This window comes from Ictalurus furcatus, chromosome 11 (assembly GCF_023375685.1).
Source record: "Ictalurus furcatus strain D&B chromosome 11, Billie_1.0, whole genome shotgun sequence".
Lineage (NCBI taxonomy): Eukaryota > Metazoa > Chordata > Actinopteri > Siluriformes > Ictaluridae > Ictalurus > Ictalurus furcatus.
This window is the reverse complement of record NC_071265.1, coordinates 14,562,558-14,581,851: the sequence shown is the minus strand read 5'-3', so window position 1 is coordinate 14,581,851 and position 19,294 is coordinate 14,562,558. Positions and strand designations below refer to the sequence as shown.

General features: G+C 39.5%; 1 protein-coding gene across 4 annotated transcripts in view; it reads left to right on the top strand.

The window, feature by feature from the left end:
• The window catches only part of chl1b (cell adhesion molecule L1-like b), a 120,858-nt gene that overhangs the window by 81,662 nt on the left and 19,902 nt on the right, over positions 1–19,294 (top strand). For all 4 annotated transcript variants that reach the window (XM_053635830.1, XM_053635829.1, XM_053635831.1 and 1 more), the window contains 9 exons: positions 573–739; positions 6,171–6,330; positions 6,429–6,553; positions 7,499–7,600; positions 8,249–8,446; positions 8,761–8,831; positions 13,980–14,202; positions 16,677–16,792; positions 18,603–18,807. In XM_053635830.1, the coding sequence (XP_053491805.1) occupies positions 573–739; positions 6,171–6,330; positions 6,429–6,553; positions 7,499–7,600; positions 8,249–8,446; positions 8,761–8,831; positions 13,980–14,202; positions 16,677–16,792; positions 18,603–18,807 (1,367 nt within the window). The remainder of the gene's footprint in view (positions 1–572; positions 740–6,170; positions 6,331–6,428; positions 6,554–7,498; positions 7,601–8,248; positions 8,447–8,760; positions 8,832–13,979; positions 14,203–16,676; positions 16,793–18,602; positions 18,808–19,294) is intronic.

The window sequence follows — 19,294 nt, the reverse complement described above, 5'->3', positions numbered from 1 at the left end:
AGGCACTAGTTATGATGATTGTGATGGTAAGATGTACTGTATATTTGCAAGGTTGTGTGTGTGTACACTAAGTCATTAGACACATGCAGGAGTAGATTGGTGGCACAAGGGAATACAGCTGTTTTGTGTAAATATAAATATACTCCAAGTTATTATCCAATTTATTAAATGAAGCAGGATCCAAATAATTCACTAATGATTAGTAAAATATTAAGCAAATGTAATGAATGAAATAGCATATCCAATGAGAAAATTCTTAACATTATCAAAAATTGCAATTTGCACTTTTTTGTTATTATTCACTATAAGGCTACAACTGCCTAATTAGAAATGTAAGAATAATTCAATAAAAAGAGAAATGTGTTTAGTAACAAATGACCATAGGTAATTAGCAATAATTTACAACCAATATAACTGAAAGAGGTCATTTTCAGTTAGGCATGAGGGAGATATGAATGTATACTAATTTGTAGCATCACACAAATTTTCAAACAATGAATGGGCCCCATAAGTATGTGCATAGAGGTTATTCACTTATTTATTTGTTTGATTATATATTTGTTTGTTTTCAGGAGCAAGGATGACGACACTAATGCCTTAGAGGGATCAAGGTTCTTCATACACGCAAATGGGTCACTGGAGATCCACAGCGTGAAGGGGGAGGATGATGGCGAGTACACATGTGTCACTGAAAACTCTGAGGGCAAACTGGCCATCACTGCTAAGCTGGAGGTTAAAGGTGAGATCTTAGATCTTTTCATAACTCTCTGCAGATTTAATGTCAGACCTAATTTTGGAACAAATAATTAATGCATAAAAGTGAATGAAAATTATCTGTAATATGTTGCAGTCTCACTTGCGTAAGGATAATTAGGGGTTAGGGGAGGTCTTATCTAGCACAGGAAATTAAACTCAGATTAGGAATCATGATAGTAACTTATCAAGAAAGAAATGGTTCATTTTACTCCTTAACGTAGGCTGTCAATATTTACAGTGAAGATGGATAGTCTATAATGCTGCCTCATGCATTGCTTGTGCTGCAGTTTGGTAGGAGGATTAGTTTTTGCCCACCATTTTTGTGTATATTACAATGTAGGTACATTTCTGAGCCATGTGGTTCTGGTAGGTTGCACTACAGCATTTCAGATGGTCTTATTCATAAAATCCTGGCTGATTTTTTTTTATTCTGGTAGGGAAAATAAAAAAATTAATTAAAGTGTTGCCTGACTGTCAGGAGAAACTTTTTTTTCATTGTGTCATAATATAGTCTGTCTTCAACTGACAAAAGGATCAGTGCTGTAATGACTGGCTTACAGATGTGGCCATTAAAAACACGCGTCAAAGGAAACAGGATCCTACAATTTGCATCACACAGAATCACACTCATGCTGCAGGCACAGGAAATACAAGACCAGTAGGGGTCAGCCATGTTTCATTTGAATAAGCACGGCTTGCTAGCAGACAGTAGTTCTGCCTGGACATATACTGTATACATATTTATTGTCTTACCAACCAAACAGTGCTGTTTTTTGTTGTCACAATTGGAGGTTGAGACAGTTGCAAGTGCAGAAGTATAAAGTTCAATAAATAACCAAACAAAATACAAAGACACTATGACTATGAAGCAAAACACGGTGGCAAAGATTAAACATAAACTAAAGAACAAAACACAGCTAGAGCATCAAAGACAAATGTAAGACAAGGAACGCAGTGCAAACAGTGGCTATATACATGAGTGCTCGTTAACAGAAACAGGATTCAGGTGCAGGTGGTCATGTGACTATGATGCAGTGGCTGCTGGGAACTGGAGTTCAGAGTTCCTTCTCTGATACGTGACACTTGTACTGAAGCCCGTGGACCTGTGAACCTCTCTTAGAACCATTTTTCAACAATCAGCAGAGCACATTAAATGCTGGTGAGCCTGAAAAAAAATGGAATGTGTGGTCGGTTAGATTTAAGAAAAAATATTACGTATGGTTTACATAAAAATATTACATTTCTCATTAAAACTTATGATAAACCTAATTTAAACAGGTTTCTAATTACAAGAGTGAGCATGGTCGAGTCACGTAGTATAGGTAACTATAGTATTTAAATTAATGTGACTAGGTTTTTTTTTCACTGTAGAAAGTTCCTCAGTGTAATGTTGAATTAATTCCATCTGCTCCTATTTTGCCAATGGAAACATTTATTCTTTTCTTAGATTAAATAGTTTGACTATTTAAAAACTGGTTTAAAGTGAACACAGAAGTCCACACACTGAACAAAAGCTCCTTGAATTTACTTAATTCAAATTCGTACATCGATTCCACATGATTGAATTGAGTTAATTTGTTTTTGTACATCAAAAATGACTTGATCATATATTTTCAAAGCCCTGAAAAAAATTTAACTTCAATTTGAGCTGAGAATTGAACCCCAGTTGCTGACAGTCTGCAACAGCCACAAAACCACTGTGTTACTCTACCACACACTGTTTACCCATGTTAATTTAAATTGTATAGTTATAGTACCTGTACTGTGTAAATTGATCAAAATGAAACCAAATGTTGAAACATTTTATGTATTAATTTAAACATGTGGCAACATTTATCAAATATGTTGTTAAAGAAAGACCATATTCACAAGGTGATTTACATATCCTGATTATTACAGATACTCAGAGGTGGGTAGTAACATGCTACATTTACTTCATTATATTTACTTCAGTAACTTTTTTAAAAAAAATGACTTTTAATAGTTAACTGGCCATACTTATACTCGTATTCAAGTTCATCTTTAATCACAAAAAAGTATTTTTACTTTGCTACATTCGGTGGTGTTCCTCCGTTACTGTTAATTATTAATGAATATGTGTAGTTTTAATAATTCATTTAAATGACATATAATGAGGTCCCGACCCTTGCGATACGCTGCAGTGGTCTGACACAAAAACTGCTCATGTTTTTAGCATCCTGGAAAGAGGGAAGAAGTGAGCGTGTCAGGACACACACACACACACATACACATACACACACACACAGAGTTCTCCATTCATATTTATAGACCTCCATAAGGATGGCAGCACCAGAAACCTGTTCTTTTTTTACCCCATCCACCATGCACAGGGCCATAATTTCAAACTTTCCCTTTGCTGAAAGAAAAGCTAAAAAAAAAAACAACCAGGAAGACACAACAACTGTCAGCATCAACATATAAAAATTGGTAACAATGTAAATAAAAACAGAATGCAATGATTTGCAAATCTCATAAACGCATATTTTATTCAAAATTGAATGTAGAAAACATATCAAATGTTTAAACTGAGGAAATGTACCATTTTAAGGGAAAAATAAGGTCATTTTGAATTTGATGGCAGCCAAAAAAAGATTGGTGAACCTCTGCCCATCTTTACTTCTGAGAGACTTTGCCTCTCTAAGATACTCTTTTTATACCCAATCATGTAACTGACAGTGCTGGAAGGGGAACTGGTACAGCTCAGAGACATGACCATCTCTCTATACCACTCTATCCACTCTCTGCTGTGGATATGTTTGCTCAAAAGATCTGTACTTTGTCTCGTAGTGGCGCTTCACGTCGGCACTTTTCATAAGAGCCATGGTCTCTGAACATAACAGGCAGAGTAGTTTGACATTCGCTGCTTGAAGGATAGGCAAAGAAAAAAAATAATAATGCATGGCCACTTAGGGATTTCGTAGGATTGGCTTCAGCAACAAGTAAATTCGTTGTATTTTTGAAGAGGATGAATCCTGCAACTTATTGACGCATGGATCTTCCCTTCCCCCCAACTATTATCACCTCTCAGCAGTGCTTCTCTTTGAGTAAAATGCTTTTGCCTCCATTGCGATGTCATAGACTGCAAATACAGACAAATAACTTGACCTGGATAGAATTTATATGACTCTCCATGTTTTATACTTCTGCTCCTCCCTTTCAATTTGATGAGCCAAAAGATGATAAGATTACTTAAAGATGATGATTACTTATTAAACGCCCAGTACATTTGTATGTGAATCCAAAGCTACTCAAGCTACAGTAAGTAAGCATATGCATTTTACTCCCTGGATTGCCTAATTAAACAAACTGCATTCCTTTTCTAAAAAAAAGTAATTGTAAAATAATGTAAAAACCAAGCCTTTTGCAGTTTTCCCACTCCAGCATTCAACAATATATGAAAAAAGTGTCATTCATCCATTTGGCCTAGGTATAAAAACCCATCTGGAGAACAGACACACTTCTGAAAAGTTCCTCAATGGGATCTCAAAAAGCCTAAAATCCATCTAAATTTAACAAGGAACCAATAATCCAAAACGCATCCGAATGATTTCCATCAACAGTTCTGGACACAAGAGCAGTATAACCACAACATATCCCAATATACACAGATGGATCTAAATCTGGAAATAAAGTGGCAGCAGCTTTTGCAACAAACCAACTGTGTCAAACCAACTGTGTAAATGCATCCCTGACCAAAGTTCAGTTTTCACTGCAGAAGCAAACGCTCTACTACTTGCACTGAAGTTTATTGAGTCTGCTCCACAAAAGCATTTTTAATAATAACTGATTCAAAATCGTGTCTTGAAGCATTGGAAGCTACTAAAAACTGATAACCCAGCAATCGTGAAACTTTTAATCAAATTGTCATCTCTTGAAGCAATTAATATTATTTTCTGCTGGGTACCAGGACACTTAGGAATCTCTCTGGTAACGAGCAAGCAGACAGCTGCAAGAGAAGCACTAGCTACTGAACCTGTAAAATGCCCTATACCTTCCACAGATCTGAAACCAACTCTGAATGCATATATCAACAACAAGTGGCAGTCAGAGTGGGATCAATGTCTAAACAACAAATTACGAGAAATTAAACTTGTTGTTGGGACAACATGTTTTCCCTTTTAATAATCACTGGGATCAAGTCATTTACACACAATGCTGGATCGGTCATACAAGACATAGAAGAAACTGACAGAAATGTCATATGATAATTATATCAACAGACTGTTTAAAGTTCTTCCAGCCATGGTTGTGTAAGGGTGGACACACTGGCATGTAGCAGATCATTTCCAAACTTTCAATAACTTTACCTTGTACATTATGTATCCTGTTTAGATTTGCTGAAAAAACCCCAAATGTGACTTAACAATAATTTGGAATTGTAGTTCATTTCTACATTAAAGATTAAGAACACAGACTTGACCCATTTGTGTTATTTCATACAGCAGCTTTGCTGACAGTAATATTATTCTAAAATGTGAAAAAAATATTTTGAATATGTTTAAAAACTGACAAGTAGTGTACTTAAAAACTCGATTTAACTTTACCTTTATTAAATAAACTTTGTTTCTTTTGAACAATGCAGAAATGTGTATAAAAAAAGGTTAATTTTAATAAAATAAAATCGTGGTGCAGCGAACGCTCACTCCCTTGAAGTACTGAGAATGATGTAATCCTCTGGGCTTCACTGAGCTTTTTTCAGTGTGTGGACTTCTATGTTCACTTTAAACCAGTTTTTTGTTTAAAATAATAAAACTAGGAAAACAAAAGAAAACAAATCTAAGGAAAGAACTAAAGTTTCCATTGGCAAGAAAGGAGAAGATGGAATTCATTAATGTTACCTTGAGGAACTTTCTACAGTGAGAAACCCCGCTCATTTAAAAAACATTAACCTGAGCTGGGGCTCAAACCCCAATCACTGATACACAAAACCTGCATGTTACCACTGAGCTATCCTAATACACATGATATAACCTCAACAATTTAAATACTGTAGTTATTGTATACTTAAATCTTGTAATTAGAAACTTGCTTAAATTAGGTTTATCATAAGTTTTGATGAGAAACGTAACATTTTTATGTGAACCATTCGACCGCACTCCATTTTTTTATCGTGCTGTGTTCAGCTACTATATGTTGTTCCATGCACCACCTGGTGGTTATTGTGTGAAGCACAACAAATGAATTTAAATTCTTAGAACCATGCCTGCATTATATCGTGTGATCACACGTGACAAATCGCTTGAAAAAACACGCATTCTTAAAGGACACATCTGTAAGTGGTTTGATTTAATTCATTCAGCTGCATCTAATGCAATTGTTTAAAGTTTAGACAAAAAAAAACTTAAATTATCTGAAATATGTTAAAGTTTAGTGATATTTTTTCACTCTTTCAGCTCCCACCAAGATAGTGAATTCTCCTCGGGACCACCGTGTTTTGGTAGGCACCACAGTTCAATTCTCATGTCAGGCTGAAGTAGATCCATCCTTCAGTGAGGATTATGAGATGATCTGGGAAAAAGATGGCATCCCTCTCAACGACAGTGAAAGCACTGGGTAAAATGCTTGAGAGTTACAATTCTTGATCAGTGTGGTGAATGAATGCCCTGGATGTCTTCCTGTTCAATGGATTGCTCTTCTATATTTTTTGACAGCTATTTTGTCGATGGAGAGATGCTGCAGATTGTTAATGTGAGCTTCAGAGACCAGGGTGTGTACGTTTGCATAGCCAGAAGTCCAGCAGATCAGGACAGTGCCATGGCACTGCTTACAGTACTGGGTGAGTGAGAAGGTTCAAAAGAGTGCAGCTTGGCATGTGCACCCACCATCAGCAGGTTTCTAAAATATGTAAAGGATTTTTTGTGTGCATCTGTCAATATAGTTTAAATTTCGAATAACTGAAGTGATGGGTGCACGGTGGCTTAGTGGTTAGCACGTTCACCTCACACCTCCAGGGGCAGGGGTTCGATTCCCACGGTGGGAATCGAACCGAATGTGTGTGCGGAGTTTACATGTTCTCCCCTTGCTGTGGGGGTTTCCTCCGGGTACTCCAGTTTCCTCCCCAGGCCAAAGACATGCGTGGTAGGCTGATTGGCGTGTATAAAGTGTCCGTAGTGTATGAATGGGTGTGTGAGTGTGTATGTGAGTGTGCCCTGCGATGGACTGGCACCCTGTCCAGGGTGTACCCGATACATCCAGGGAGCAACCTGGGGTACTCCCTGGGAGCAACCTGGATAGGCTTCAGGTTCCCCCGTGACCCTGAAGAAGGAGTAAGCGGTAGAAGATGGATGGATAACTGAAGTGAGGGCGCACAGTGGCTTAGTAGTTAGCATGTTCGCCTCACACCGCCAGGGTTGGGGGTCTGAGAGTTTGCACGTCCTCCCTATTCGGTTTCCTCCTCCAGTCCAAAGACATGCATGGTAGGCATGATTGGCGTGTGTGAAATTGAATGTGTATGTGATTGTGCCCTGTGATAGATTGGCACCCTGTCCAGGGTGTACCCTGCCTTGTGCCCGATGCTCCCTAGGATAGGCTCCAGGTTCTCCGTGACCCTGAAGGACAAGTGGTATAGAAAATGGATGTATAACTGAAGTGAATACATGCGATATTAAGCAATTAAAAATCAAAATAGCTGTGAATCAAAAGGACATCAAATGCTAGCTAGCAAACAGGTCAAGAAGCTCTCTGCCATCAGTGAAGCAATATTTTTGTGCTGTTGCCTCAGGTGTACCGGACGCCCCACAAGGTGTGGTGCTCACTGAACGCAAAGACAGGACTGTGAAACTTAAATGGATCCCAGGAGATGACCATAATAGCACTACCACAGGTAATAGGGTCACCTTCTACCTGCCGTAGTTTGTGTATCACCACACATACACAGAATACACAATATAAATCTATACTCAGTGCAAACAGATGTGAGGAATACAGCTTTGGAAATAAGGACTGAACCTTATACCCAAGAAACCTAATACCAAACTGAATTTATTGAGGGATAAGTTCATGTTGTACATATTTTTAAACATTTTAAGATGATTTCTCAGGTCCTGAGATAAAGCAAGGATAAAGCACTTACTGAAGATCAATGAAGAAAATGTATTGTAACACTATATATTTAAAGCTCAAAATGTAACTATGCACTGTAGTGGTACCATCAGCTTGAAATCTTTAGTACAACTTGAATAAATCATTTCAATATATATACTGTACAATTAGAAAATCTATGCATTTCTATGTAGTAGTGAACTGAGAAATGTTTGGAAATGTTTTACCTTTAAATTTAACAAATCACTTGTAGCTGACAGTTAATACTAACACTATAAAAATGTCAGTGTATTGTGTTTTCTTTAATATAATATTACTACAGAAATTCTTAATTCTTGTACATAATCTGCAATATTATTTAATTTTTATAGCTTTTGACAGCATTTTGATGACCTTCTGATTGGTCATCAATTTCTAATTTCTAATCCAGAGTTCATCATCGAATATGAGGAGAGCCAGTGGGACCCAGGCAGGTGGAAGGAGCTGGTGCGAGTGCCTGGAAATCACCGCTCAGTTCTGCTGAAGCTCCACGGGCACATAGACTACAGCTTCCGCATCTCAGCAGTGAATGAGGTCGGAAAAGGACGACCCAGTAGAGCCAGTGACAGATACAATACCCCAGCCTCAGGTTTGCATTATCTCCTTCTTTGTCTCTCCCTTTATCAATAATTGATTCTTCTAGAACTGCAAAGCCCAATGCACTGCTCTCACACATTCAAACACATTGTTTTCAAATGCATGGAACTTTCAAATTTTCAGAGCGGTGAGATAATTGATTTCTCCTATTTGTTAAACCTCTGCTCCGTTGAATTTCATGAATTTCACAGGCCATCATTTTCTTTCTGTTCCTTCTCTCACTGTTTTCCCTCTCTCCCTCTCGGTCTCTCTTCTGCACTACAAATTTCACTGCCAACAAAATCCATATTTCTGTTCTCTCAAAAGCACCTGACAACAACCCAGAAAACGTCAAGATAGAAGCTAATTTTCCACATGAAATGCATATCAACTGGAAGGTAGGAGGCCATGTGTTTTGTTATGAAATGCTTTCAAGAGTGACTAGATCCAAAGCGCTGGAGCACAGTTCTATTCCCTCAGAGTAGAAGTAGAGAACAAACAAATCTTATCAGTTTTTTGGCTCGTATTATCCATTTGACTCCGTCACCCCCCCCCCGGCAAAAAAAAGGTTTGCATAGAAAAATGTTATCGCCATCATTTTACAGTAGCAAACAAAGGCCTTTGTGAAACAGATCCAAATGTATAAGATTCTGATCCAAGTAAGCAGCCAGAGTCTTTCATTAAAAAGTGAAAGGAGTTGGCAGGATTGAGTAGTATATTCTACATTTTTATTTGATAAGGTGATTCTCTCCCATTCACTTGGTTATTACTTGGCTTCCTGGCTATGACAATAGAACTATGCTTCTTGGAATTATGTGCTTCTCTTATTATTAATAGCATGCTTAATTCTGTTTCATTCAGCCTTCTGCTGCCACACCATTTTTAGGGGTGTCAAAGATTCTCTTCACATTTTAACAAAAAGTCAACAGTAAAGTAATTTTATGTCTAGTATACATTTAAAAGCTAGACTGTGGGTCTATAGCAGTGAACTTGCTACAGCATGTGAACATCTTCTTACCTTTATAGTGCAGTGTTTTCTAGGAGATATCAGTGATTTATAGAGTAAAGTGTGAACTTAGTGACCTTCATGACAATTATTTGTGCTCAGTCTATGTTTTTTCTTTCTTTAATAAACACACAGTGAGTTTCCCCTAGATGCTCCCTTATACAAACATGTCTTCAAAGGTTTCTAACCTATTGATTGGTGCTGTTTGTATACCTTTTCTGTGAGGTGAGGCATAAACAAGAACAAGCAGACAAATCATTAGCCTGAACGAACTTAATTAAAATAAAAACATTCTTTGCAGCTTACAGTGTTGCTTGTGAACCCACAATTTTCTATATTTCTGCATAAATATGACCTAAAACATCATAAGAGTTTCACACAAGTCCTAAAAGTGCACAGAGAGAACCCAATTTAACAAATGAGACAAAAATATTATACTTAGTTTTATTTATTGAGGAAAATGATGCAATATTACATATCTGTGAGTGGCAAAACTATGTGAACCTCTAGGTTTAGCAGTTAATTTGAAGGTGAAATTAGTCGTGTTTTCAATTAATATGATGACAATCAGGTGTGAATGAGCACCATCTATCAAAGTCTGATATTCACAACACATGTTTGTGGAAGTGTATCATGGCACAAACAAAGGAGATTTCTGAGGACCTTAGAAAGAGTTGATGATGCTCATTAGACTGGAAAAGGTTAGAAAACCTCCTCTAAAGAGTTTAGACTCCATCAATCCACAGTCCAATCGATTGTGTACAAATGGAGGAAATTCAAGACCATTGTTACCCTCCACAGGAGTGGTCGCCCATCAAAGATCACTCCAAGAGCAAGACATGTAATAATCTACAAGGTCACAAAGGAACCCATGGTAACTTCTAAGCACCTAAAGGCCTCTTTCACATTAGCTAATGTTAATGTTCATGAGTCTACCATCAGGAGAACACGGAACAACAATGGTGTGCATGGCAGGGTTGCAAGGAGAAAACCACTGCTCTCCAAAAAGAACATTGCTGCCCATCTGCATTTGCTAAAGATCACATGGACGAGCCAGAAGGCTATTGGATAAAAGTTTTGTTGACAGATTAGAACAAAATAGAACTTTTTGTTTTTTAAGGGGACGCATTATGTTTGGAGAAAGGAAACACTGCATTCCAGAATAAGAACCTTATCCCATCTGTGAAACATGGTAGTGGTAGTATCATGGTTTGGGCTAGTTTTGCTGTATCTAGGCCAGGATGGCTTGCCATCATTGATGGAACAATGAATTCTGAATTATACCAGCAAATTCTAAAAGAAAATGTCAGGACATCTGTCTGTGATCTGAATCTCAAGAGACAGTGGGTCATGCAGCAAGACAACAACCCTAAGCACACAAGTTGTCCTAGCAAAGAATGGTTAAAGAAGAATAAAGTTAATGTTTTGGAATGGCCAAGTCAATGTCCTGACCTGCATCCAATAGAAATATTGTAGAAGAACCTGAAGCAAGCAGTTCATGTGTGGAAACCCACCAACATGCCAGAGTTGAAGCTGTTCTGTACTGATATATGAGCTAAAATACCTTAGATAATATCCATTAAATTGGATAATAATAAATCCAAAATAAATTGGATCATATACCTCAATAAATATATGACCAAGTATACTATTTTTGTCTCATTTGTTTAATTGGGTTCAAGCATCACTGTCTCTTTCCTAATACTAACTACTACTACATATACTATGATAATCAAAACATACGCTTGGTACAGTGATAACACTAATACTTCGCAAAGTGCAAAGAGACACAAGGGGTTTAAATGACAAATGTAATCAGGGGTGAAACACAAGACAGCTGAGAACAATGATGCAACACTTACAGGAAACAACCAATGACAATACAGGGGTGGAGACAGGACAAAATCCATAACAAAAGCGCGTGTAGAAAGTAAAGTCACTGAAGACCCAAAAGCATGCGTTTGCTAAGAGCTCGCGCATTGGCTTGCGCTTCAAGCACACGCATCGACCTTGCGCTTCGGGTCTCCGAGCACGCTGCATGGTACAGCGCTGGCTCCAGGGGAAATCATGCCAAGGGCACTCTGCCTGGAGTGCCAGAACACACTCCCCTCCCCTGGTGGTCCTGGCCCTTTGGGCAAAATGCTAAAGAAGTGCCGGGAGACTGAACGGCGTCCTCAGCGGAGCAGGAAGGCGGAGCGTCGTCCTCACTGGTGCAGGAAGGCAGAACGTCGTCCTCCATCGACTCTGCAGGCTGAACTTCGTTGTCCATGTCAGCAGAGTCAGGCGTGAGCAGAACTTGGTTGTCCATGTCAGCAAACTCGGGCCTGAGCAGAGCTTCACTGTCCATGTCAGCAGACTCGGGCCTGAGCAGAAATTGGTTGTCCGTGCCAGCAGACTCGGGCTTGAGCAGGACCTGGTTGTCCGTGTCAGCAGAATCGGGCATGATCAGAACTTGGTTGTCCATGTCAGCAGACTCTGACGTGAGCAGATCTTGGTTGGTTGTGATGTCGGCTTCAGGCGTGAGCAGAATCTGGTTGGTCGTGACGTAGGCTTCAGGCATGAGCAGAACCTGGTTGGTCGTGACGTCTGTTTCAGGCGTGAGCAGAAGCTGGTTGGTCGTGACATCGGTTTCACGCATGAGGAGAACTTGGTTGGTCGTGTCAACAGACTCAGGCATGAGCATAACTTGGTTGGTCGTGACGTCAGTTTCAGGCATGAGGAGAACTTGGTTGGTTATGTCAACAGACTCAGGCATGAGCATAACTTGGATGGTCGTGATGTCGGTCGTGACGACTTGGTGTGGGAGGTCGCCTCGTTGACCTCAGACAGGACTGTGTATTGGGAGGTCGTCTCTTCGACCTTGGACAGGAACTTGGTGTGAAGGTCATCTCTTTGACCTCGGACAGAAACTTGGCTTGGGAGGCCGTCTCTTCGACCTCGGACAGAAACTTGCCTTGAGAGGTCGCCTCTTTGACCTCTTACATAAACTTGGCTTGGGAGGCCATATCTTTGACCTTGGACAGGAACTTGGCTTGGGAGGCTGTCTCTTCGACCTTGGGCAGGAACATGGCTTGGGAGGTCACCCCATTGACCTCTAGCAGGAATTTTACTTTATGCTGGAGCTCTGGACATGAGACAACCTCTTGGGTCTCAGACTGGAACTCTGGGGATGAGAGCGCCTTGTGGGTCTCCTGCTGGAGCTCTGGGGATGAGGCGGCTTCATGGGCCTCAGGCTGGAGCTCTAGAGATGAAACCGCTTCGCGAGCCTCGGGTTGGAGCTCTGGGGATGAGACCGCCCCGTGGATCTCATGCTGGAGCTCTGCAAGTGAGACTACCTCGTGGGTCTCAGGTTGGAGCTCTGGAGGTGAGGTCACCACATTGACCTCTAGCAGGAACTTGACTTTATGCTGGAGCTCTGGAGATGAGACCGCTTTGTGGCCTTCAGCTTGGAGCTCTGGGGATGAGACCACCCCATGGGTCTCACGCTGGAGCTCTTCAAGTGAGACTACCTCATGAGTCTCAGGTTGGAGCTCTGGAGATGAGGTCGCCACGTTGACCTCTAGCAGGAACTTGACTTTATGCTGGAGCTCTGGAGATGAGACCACCTTGTGGGTCTCATGCTGGAGCTCTGCAGGAGAGACTACCTTGTGGGTCTCAGGTTGGAGCTCTGGAGATGAGGTCGCCATGTTGACCTCCGGCTGGAGCTCAGCATGTGGAACCTAATAAGCTAATATTCAATAAATTAGTCATATTTATAGATTGTGGGGTGTTAAATATTGTGTAAAAATGCTAAAATAACAAGACAGTAACTTGAAATAATGAGATAGTTAATCAAAATGACATGATATCTTTAAATAAGGAGACATTAAGTTGAAATACTGACATAATATCCTGAAATAACTGAGAAATATTGAATAATACATTTCAAGGCAAAATGACGACACAGCAAAGAAAAAATATATTTTTTCCCAATAATTTGCAGTTCAGATTAATTTTCCATACATGAAATGAATTAACTAATAAATGTCTTCATTTAGATTACATAAAAATCAAAGCACTGTTTTCTATAACTTTTCCTAGATTTATTAAAATTTCAATTATATTCAGCAATTTTTTACATTGTTTTGAGTTATTAAGCTTTAAATTCAAATGTCAGTCTGGCTAGAATTATAGTATCCAAATAATAATAATAATAATAATAATAATAATAATAACTATATGTTAGTAGTTTTTTTAGTTAGTAATTTATAGCAGTTGATAGTGATCTCCACTGCTGTAATGTAATTAAAAAGAAAAAGAAGACACAAGCAAAAAGTGTGGCCCTGTGTAACTATGCTACAGATCCTTCTTTCAGAACCATGAAATCAGAATCATATTTAGCTAGATTTGCCAGGTTTATCACTTCCATGGAATTTGATTTGTCACCTGCTCACACTGAGAGATGTTGTACTAAGATTGATTGCTTTATCTGGAAACCAATTAAACTTGGTTTGCATAATGGATACAATAATAACCAACAGCCCATTCTATAATTTTCTAGCCCTTGTCCCCCATGGAACACAACGGTCCTGGTTTGGAGTACAGAGTGAGCTACCGACGACAGGATGTGGAAGAGGAGTGGCAGGAGCACATGGTAAAGAGGCACTCATTTGTGGTGAAGAACACGCCAACATTTGTCCCTTACGAGGTTAAGATACAAGCCAAGAATCATGCTGGCTGGGCTCCTGAACCTGAAACCATAGTCGCCTATTCAGGAGAAGACTGTAAGTACATGGCACACATTTTTTTATACACATGGGCATGAACTCAAACAAGCTGTTAACATTTTGCCTATAATAACATTTGGCATGTTTTACAAAATAGGAAAAGTTTGCGAGAGAGTGTCCATCTCTATCTCTTATCTTTTTATTAATAGAAAATACTTTGTCAACGATATCCCCACCCCAACCAAAGTACAGTATCTCACAAAAGTGAGTACACCCCTCACATTTTTGTAAATATTTGATTATATATTTTCATGTGACAACACTGAAGAAATGACACTTTGTTACAATGTAAAGTAGTGAATGTACAGCTTGTATAACAGTGTAAATTTGCTGTCCCCTCAAAATAACTCAACACACAGCCATTAATGTCTAAACCGCTGGCAACAAAAGTGAGTACACCCCTAAGTGAAAATGTCCAAATTGGGCCCAAAGTGTCAATATTTTGTGTGGCCACCATTATTTTCCAGCACTGCCTTAAACCTCTTGGGCATGGAGTTCACCATAGCTTCACAGGTTGCCACTGGAGTCCTCATCATGGAGCTGGTGGATGTTAGAGACCTTGTGCTCCTCCACCTTCCGTTTCAGGATGCCCCACAGATGCTCAATAGGGTTTAGGTCTGGAGACATGCTTGGCCAGTCCATCACCTTCACCCTCAGCTTCTTTAGCAAGGCAGTGGTCATCTTGGAGGTGTGTTTGGGGTCGTTATCATGCTGGAATACTACCCTGCGGCCCAGTCTCCGAAGGGAGGGGATCATGCTCTGCTTCTGTAGGTCACAGTACAAGTTGGCATTCATGGTTCCCTCAATGAACTGTAGCTCCCCAGTGCTAGCAGCACTCATGCAGCCCCAGACCATGACACTCCCAGCACCATGCTTGACTGTAGGGAAGACACACTTGTCTTTGTACTCCTCACCTGGTTGCCGCCACACACGCTTGACACGCTTGACACCACTTGAACCAAATAATTTTATCTTGGTCTCATCAGACCACAGGACGTGGTTCCAGTAATCCATGTCCTTAGTCTGCTTGTCTTCAGCAAACTGTTTGCGGGCTTTCTTGTGCATCATCTTTAGAAGAGGCTTCCTTCTGGAACAACAGCCATGCAGACCAATTTGATGCAGTGTGTGGCGTATGGTCTGAGCACTGACACGCTGACCCCCCACCCCTTCAACTCATACGTCTATTTCCCAAACACAACCTCTGGATATGACGCTGAGCACATGCACTCAACTTCTTTGGTTGACCATGGTGAGGCCTGTTCTGAGTGGAACCTGTCCTGTTAAACCGCTGTATGGTCTTGGCCACCGTGCTCCAGCTCAGTGTCAGGGTCTTGGGAATCTTCTTATAGTCTAGGCCATCTTTATGTAGAGCAACAATTCTTTTTTTCAGATCCTCAGAGAGTTCTTTGCCATGAGGTGCCATGTTGAACTTCCAGTGACACCAAATTTAACACACCTGCTCCCCATTCACACCTGAGACCTTGTAACAATAACAAGTCACATGACACCGGGGAGGGAAAATAGCTAATTGGGCCCAATTTGGACATTTTCACTTAGGGGTGTACTCACTTTTGTTGCCAGCGTTTTAGACATTAATGGCTATGTGTTAAGTTATTTTGAGGGGACAGCAAATTTACACTGTCACACAAGTTGTACACTCACTACTTTACATTGTAGCAAAGTGTCATTTCTCCAGTGTTGTCACATGAAAAGATATATAAAATCAAATATTTACAAAAATGTGAGGGTTATACTCACTTTTGTGAGATACTGCATGTGTTAGAAGAATATAAACAAGCCTGGAGAAGAGTAACCTGCTGAAAAAAAATAGAGTCTCCACTTTACATAATTATTCACCTGCTTGACCTTATTGTGCATATTAAATAGTCCGGGGGGGGGTTCCCACGTCAAAGCTTTGTAGTCTTCAGCAGACTGACAAATGAAATGCAATAGTGTCTGTGAGCTATTCTGTATTTTCAGCTCAAATTATTCATCTTGCTTTCAGATTTCTTTTGGAGTTTACCTCCTAATGGTATCTCATTGCTCACATGTGTTGTTTAAGTTTGTGTTATCTCTCTGTTCCTTTCTCTTGTCTTTATCTGCGTTGCTGTCACTCTCTCCCTCAGTGTGTGTTTGCTAAATCTGTTTTGTTGTTGCATTGAAACTCCTCTTATTAGCAGCAATTGGCCATGTTAAAGTAGTGAAACAGACTCCTTAGGCTTTAAATAGTAAATAGCGTTTTACTGTATAGAGAAACCATTTTCAGTGTTTTGAAAATTGGCACCGTCACCTATCCCATTTTGGAAATTACACCACACTTGTATGACTGTCTGTATAGTATATCTGCAGCTGGAGCTTTTTCAGTCATTATCCTGACACTGAAAGAGCTAATGTAGCTTTGGAATACTTATATGGGGCTTTTATTGTTATTTGGTGTGTGTGTGTGTGTGTGTGTGTGTGTACTACTGCAGTCCCATCAGCAGCACCAGAGGACGTAGCAGTGGAGGCGATGAACAACACAGTGGTGAAGGTCAGCTGGAAACGCATTCACAAGGACAAATTGCATGGACATCTGGGAGGCTACATGGTAATCCCTCACCCATGCCCTTTCTGATTTCCAGTCCTCACTTAAAGGCCCCTCTATCTCTTGTGTGACCCTGGGTTGTATCTTCTATTATGACAGCTGACTCTTCCAAAACCATATCTAATGGTACATTCACAACTACAGGCTCTTGACTAAACCCCAAATAAATAGCCTTGTAGTTTATTTAGTTTAATCTTTATTTCTTGTAGGCTTGTCCTTCATACTGTGCTGAGGGACTGATTAACTCAGAATGAGGGTATATTTTCAGTGTTCTTGTAAGACACTTATGAAAGGCCATAAATATGGATTTTAATAAAAAATTTTGAAGATGAACAATAAATATTTGATTATATATGGTGCTTTTCATTAAATCAAAGATACTTGAAGTACATTATACACAATGCCCATATACACTCACTGGCCACTTTAATAGAAGCACCAGTAAACATGGTCATTCATCCAATTATCCAGTCAGCCAAACACGTGGTTGAACTCAATATAGTATATCAGAATTTGCACACACAACAGTCAGTAGAGGTTACATGGAATGCAACGAAACACTAAAAAACAACCAGTTGATGAGAGAGTTCAGAGACTGGTTTGAGCTGATTGGAAGACTACAGTAACTCAAATAACCACTCTTTACAATCGTCATGAGCAGAAAAGGATCTCAGAATGCAAAACATGCAGAAGATGGATGGGCTACAACAGCAGAAGACCACATCAACGTCCACTCCTGTCAACCAAGAACTAGAATCTGAGGCTACAGTGGACACAGGTTCACCAAAATTGGACGGTTGATGATTGGAAAAATGACACATTGTCTGATCGCTAGCAGCTGCAAAGTATCCTGTTACTTTAGGTCTGTACCAAAGTGTCACCTCTTTAGCCATGCCCCTCTTGTCTCACAGAATTGGAGACATCTTGTTTTTTAACAGTCTGTGCCCTTCACCTAATGGCACACTTTCCCCTTATGATGGCACCGAAGAGCACACAAACAAACAGTGTTGTGACAGCTACACTTTCTGGCTCACAACACATACATATATCCACATATAAACACACACATGAGTATAAAAAGACATGGTAATACAACCCAGTGAGGGGAGAATGAGGGTATGAGTTTAGTCTAAGCCAGGGGTTCTAAAAACCAAAGAAATGTTGTTTGCACTGACCTACCAGTCTAATGGGATGTGTTGTGTTGTTACAGGAAATTCCACGCCAGGGTGGTGTGACACAGTCCGACATAAGGCAAAGAAGCCTGGTTCATACTTAAGGCGTGATTTTGTGTGTACATGCAAAAGCAGTGGCAGCGCTAGCAGCATTGTTCACACACTTGCTATATACCTTATGTCCATTCGGAAGATTTAAAATCAAAATTAACTAGATGGCACAACAGAGCCAAAACATTCCTGTCCATCAGGTTTCCAAGCTGGAATGTAAAATGTTTAGCGATTCTATGCACAGCAACATTAAACACACGAATGAACTCTGTTTTTCTTAAAATGTTCCACTGTCATCATGATTGTTGTGATGAGCTGCATCTCAAATCAAAAACTCTGATCTTATAGAGGTTTCACAAGTTTGAAGGCTACAAGAGAGGTTTTTAAAATTCAAACACTAACTGTAATCGGAAAAACCTGTTAGTATTCAGTAACAGTATAGAATAGAACATAAGCACTGTCTAATTAACAGAGTGCGAGAGACAAAGTGCTGGAGAAGCTCCACCAAGTGTTTTGGCAGTGGAGTTATTAGTACAGTGTATTGAGAGAGAGAAGAGAAAAGTTTTGTAACATCACAGTTTGTGTTTCAGGTTCAGTGGTGGCGTCTGCGCAGTCTCTTGAACACAAGGAAAATGCATGGTGATAAACACACACTCAGGTTTCCTGGGGACAGAAATCATGCCCTAATCCCAGGGCTCCGACCTTTCTCCGAATACAGTCTCATTGTCATGGCCTACAATGGACGAGGCAATGGACCAGGAAGCCACCCGGCCACTTTTAAAACTCCAGAGGGAGGTAGGAGTTGATGAAAGGAGCATAATTTGTGTTTTGTGATCTAAATTGCAATTGCCTGAAGGATATATGAAAAAAATCTAAATAAAATGTTAATTCTTATTATATATATATATATATATATATATATATATATATATATATATATATATATATATATATATGTATATATAATGTATATATATGGAAGGGTACATGAATTTTTTATCTGATAACCATGTAAATCAAAATATCTCCTATAGCTAACATTTTCAAAATAAATTTTGACCTTAAATGACCGTGCAAGAGGAAGGATTCAATTACAATATTAAGATGTTGTTAGAATTTTTATGTACTTGTTATAACGATTCTGTTAGCCTTCAGTCATTTATTAAAGCTATTGTAGTAGTATGTAGATATACATTTCTTGAAAAAAAATAGCTGGAAAAATGGTTGTGTGTGATGACTTTATTTATACCAATATGTTCTTATAACTATAATTGGATTTTAT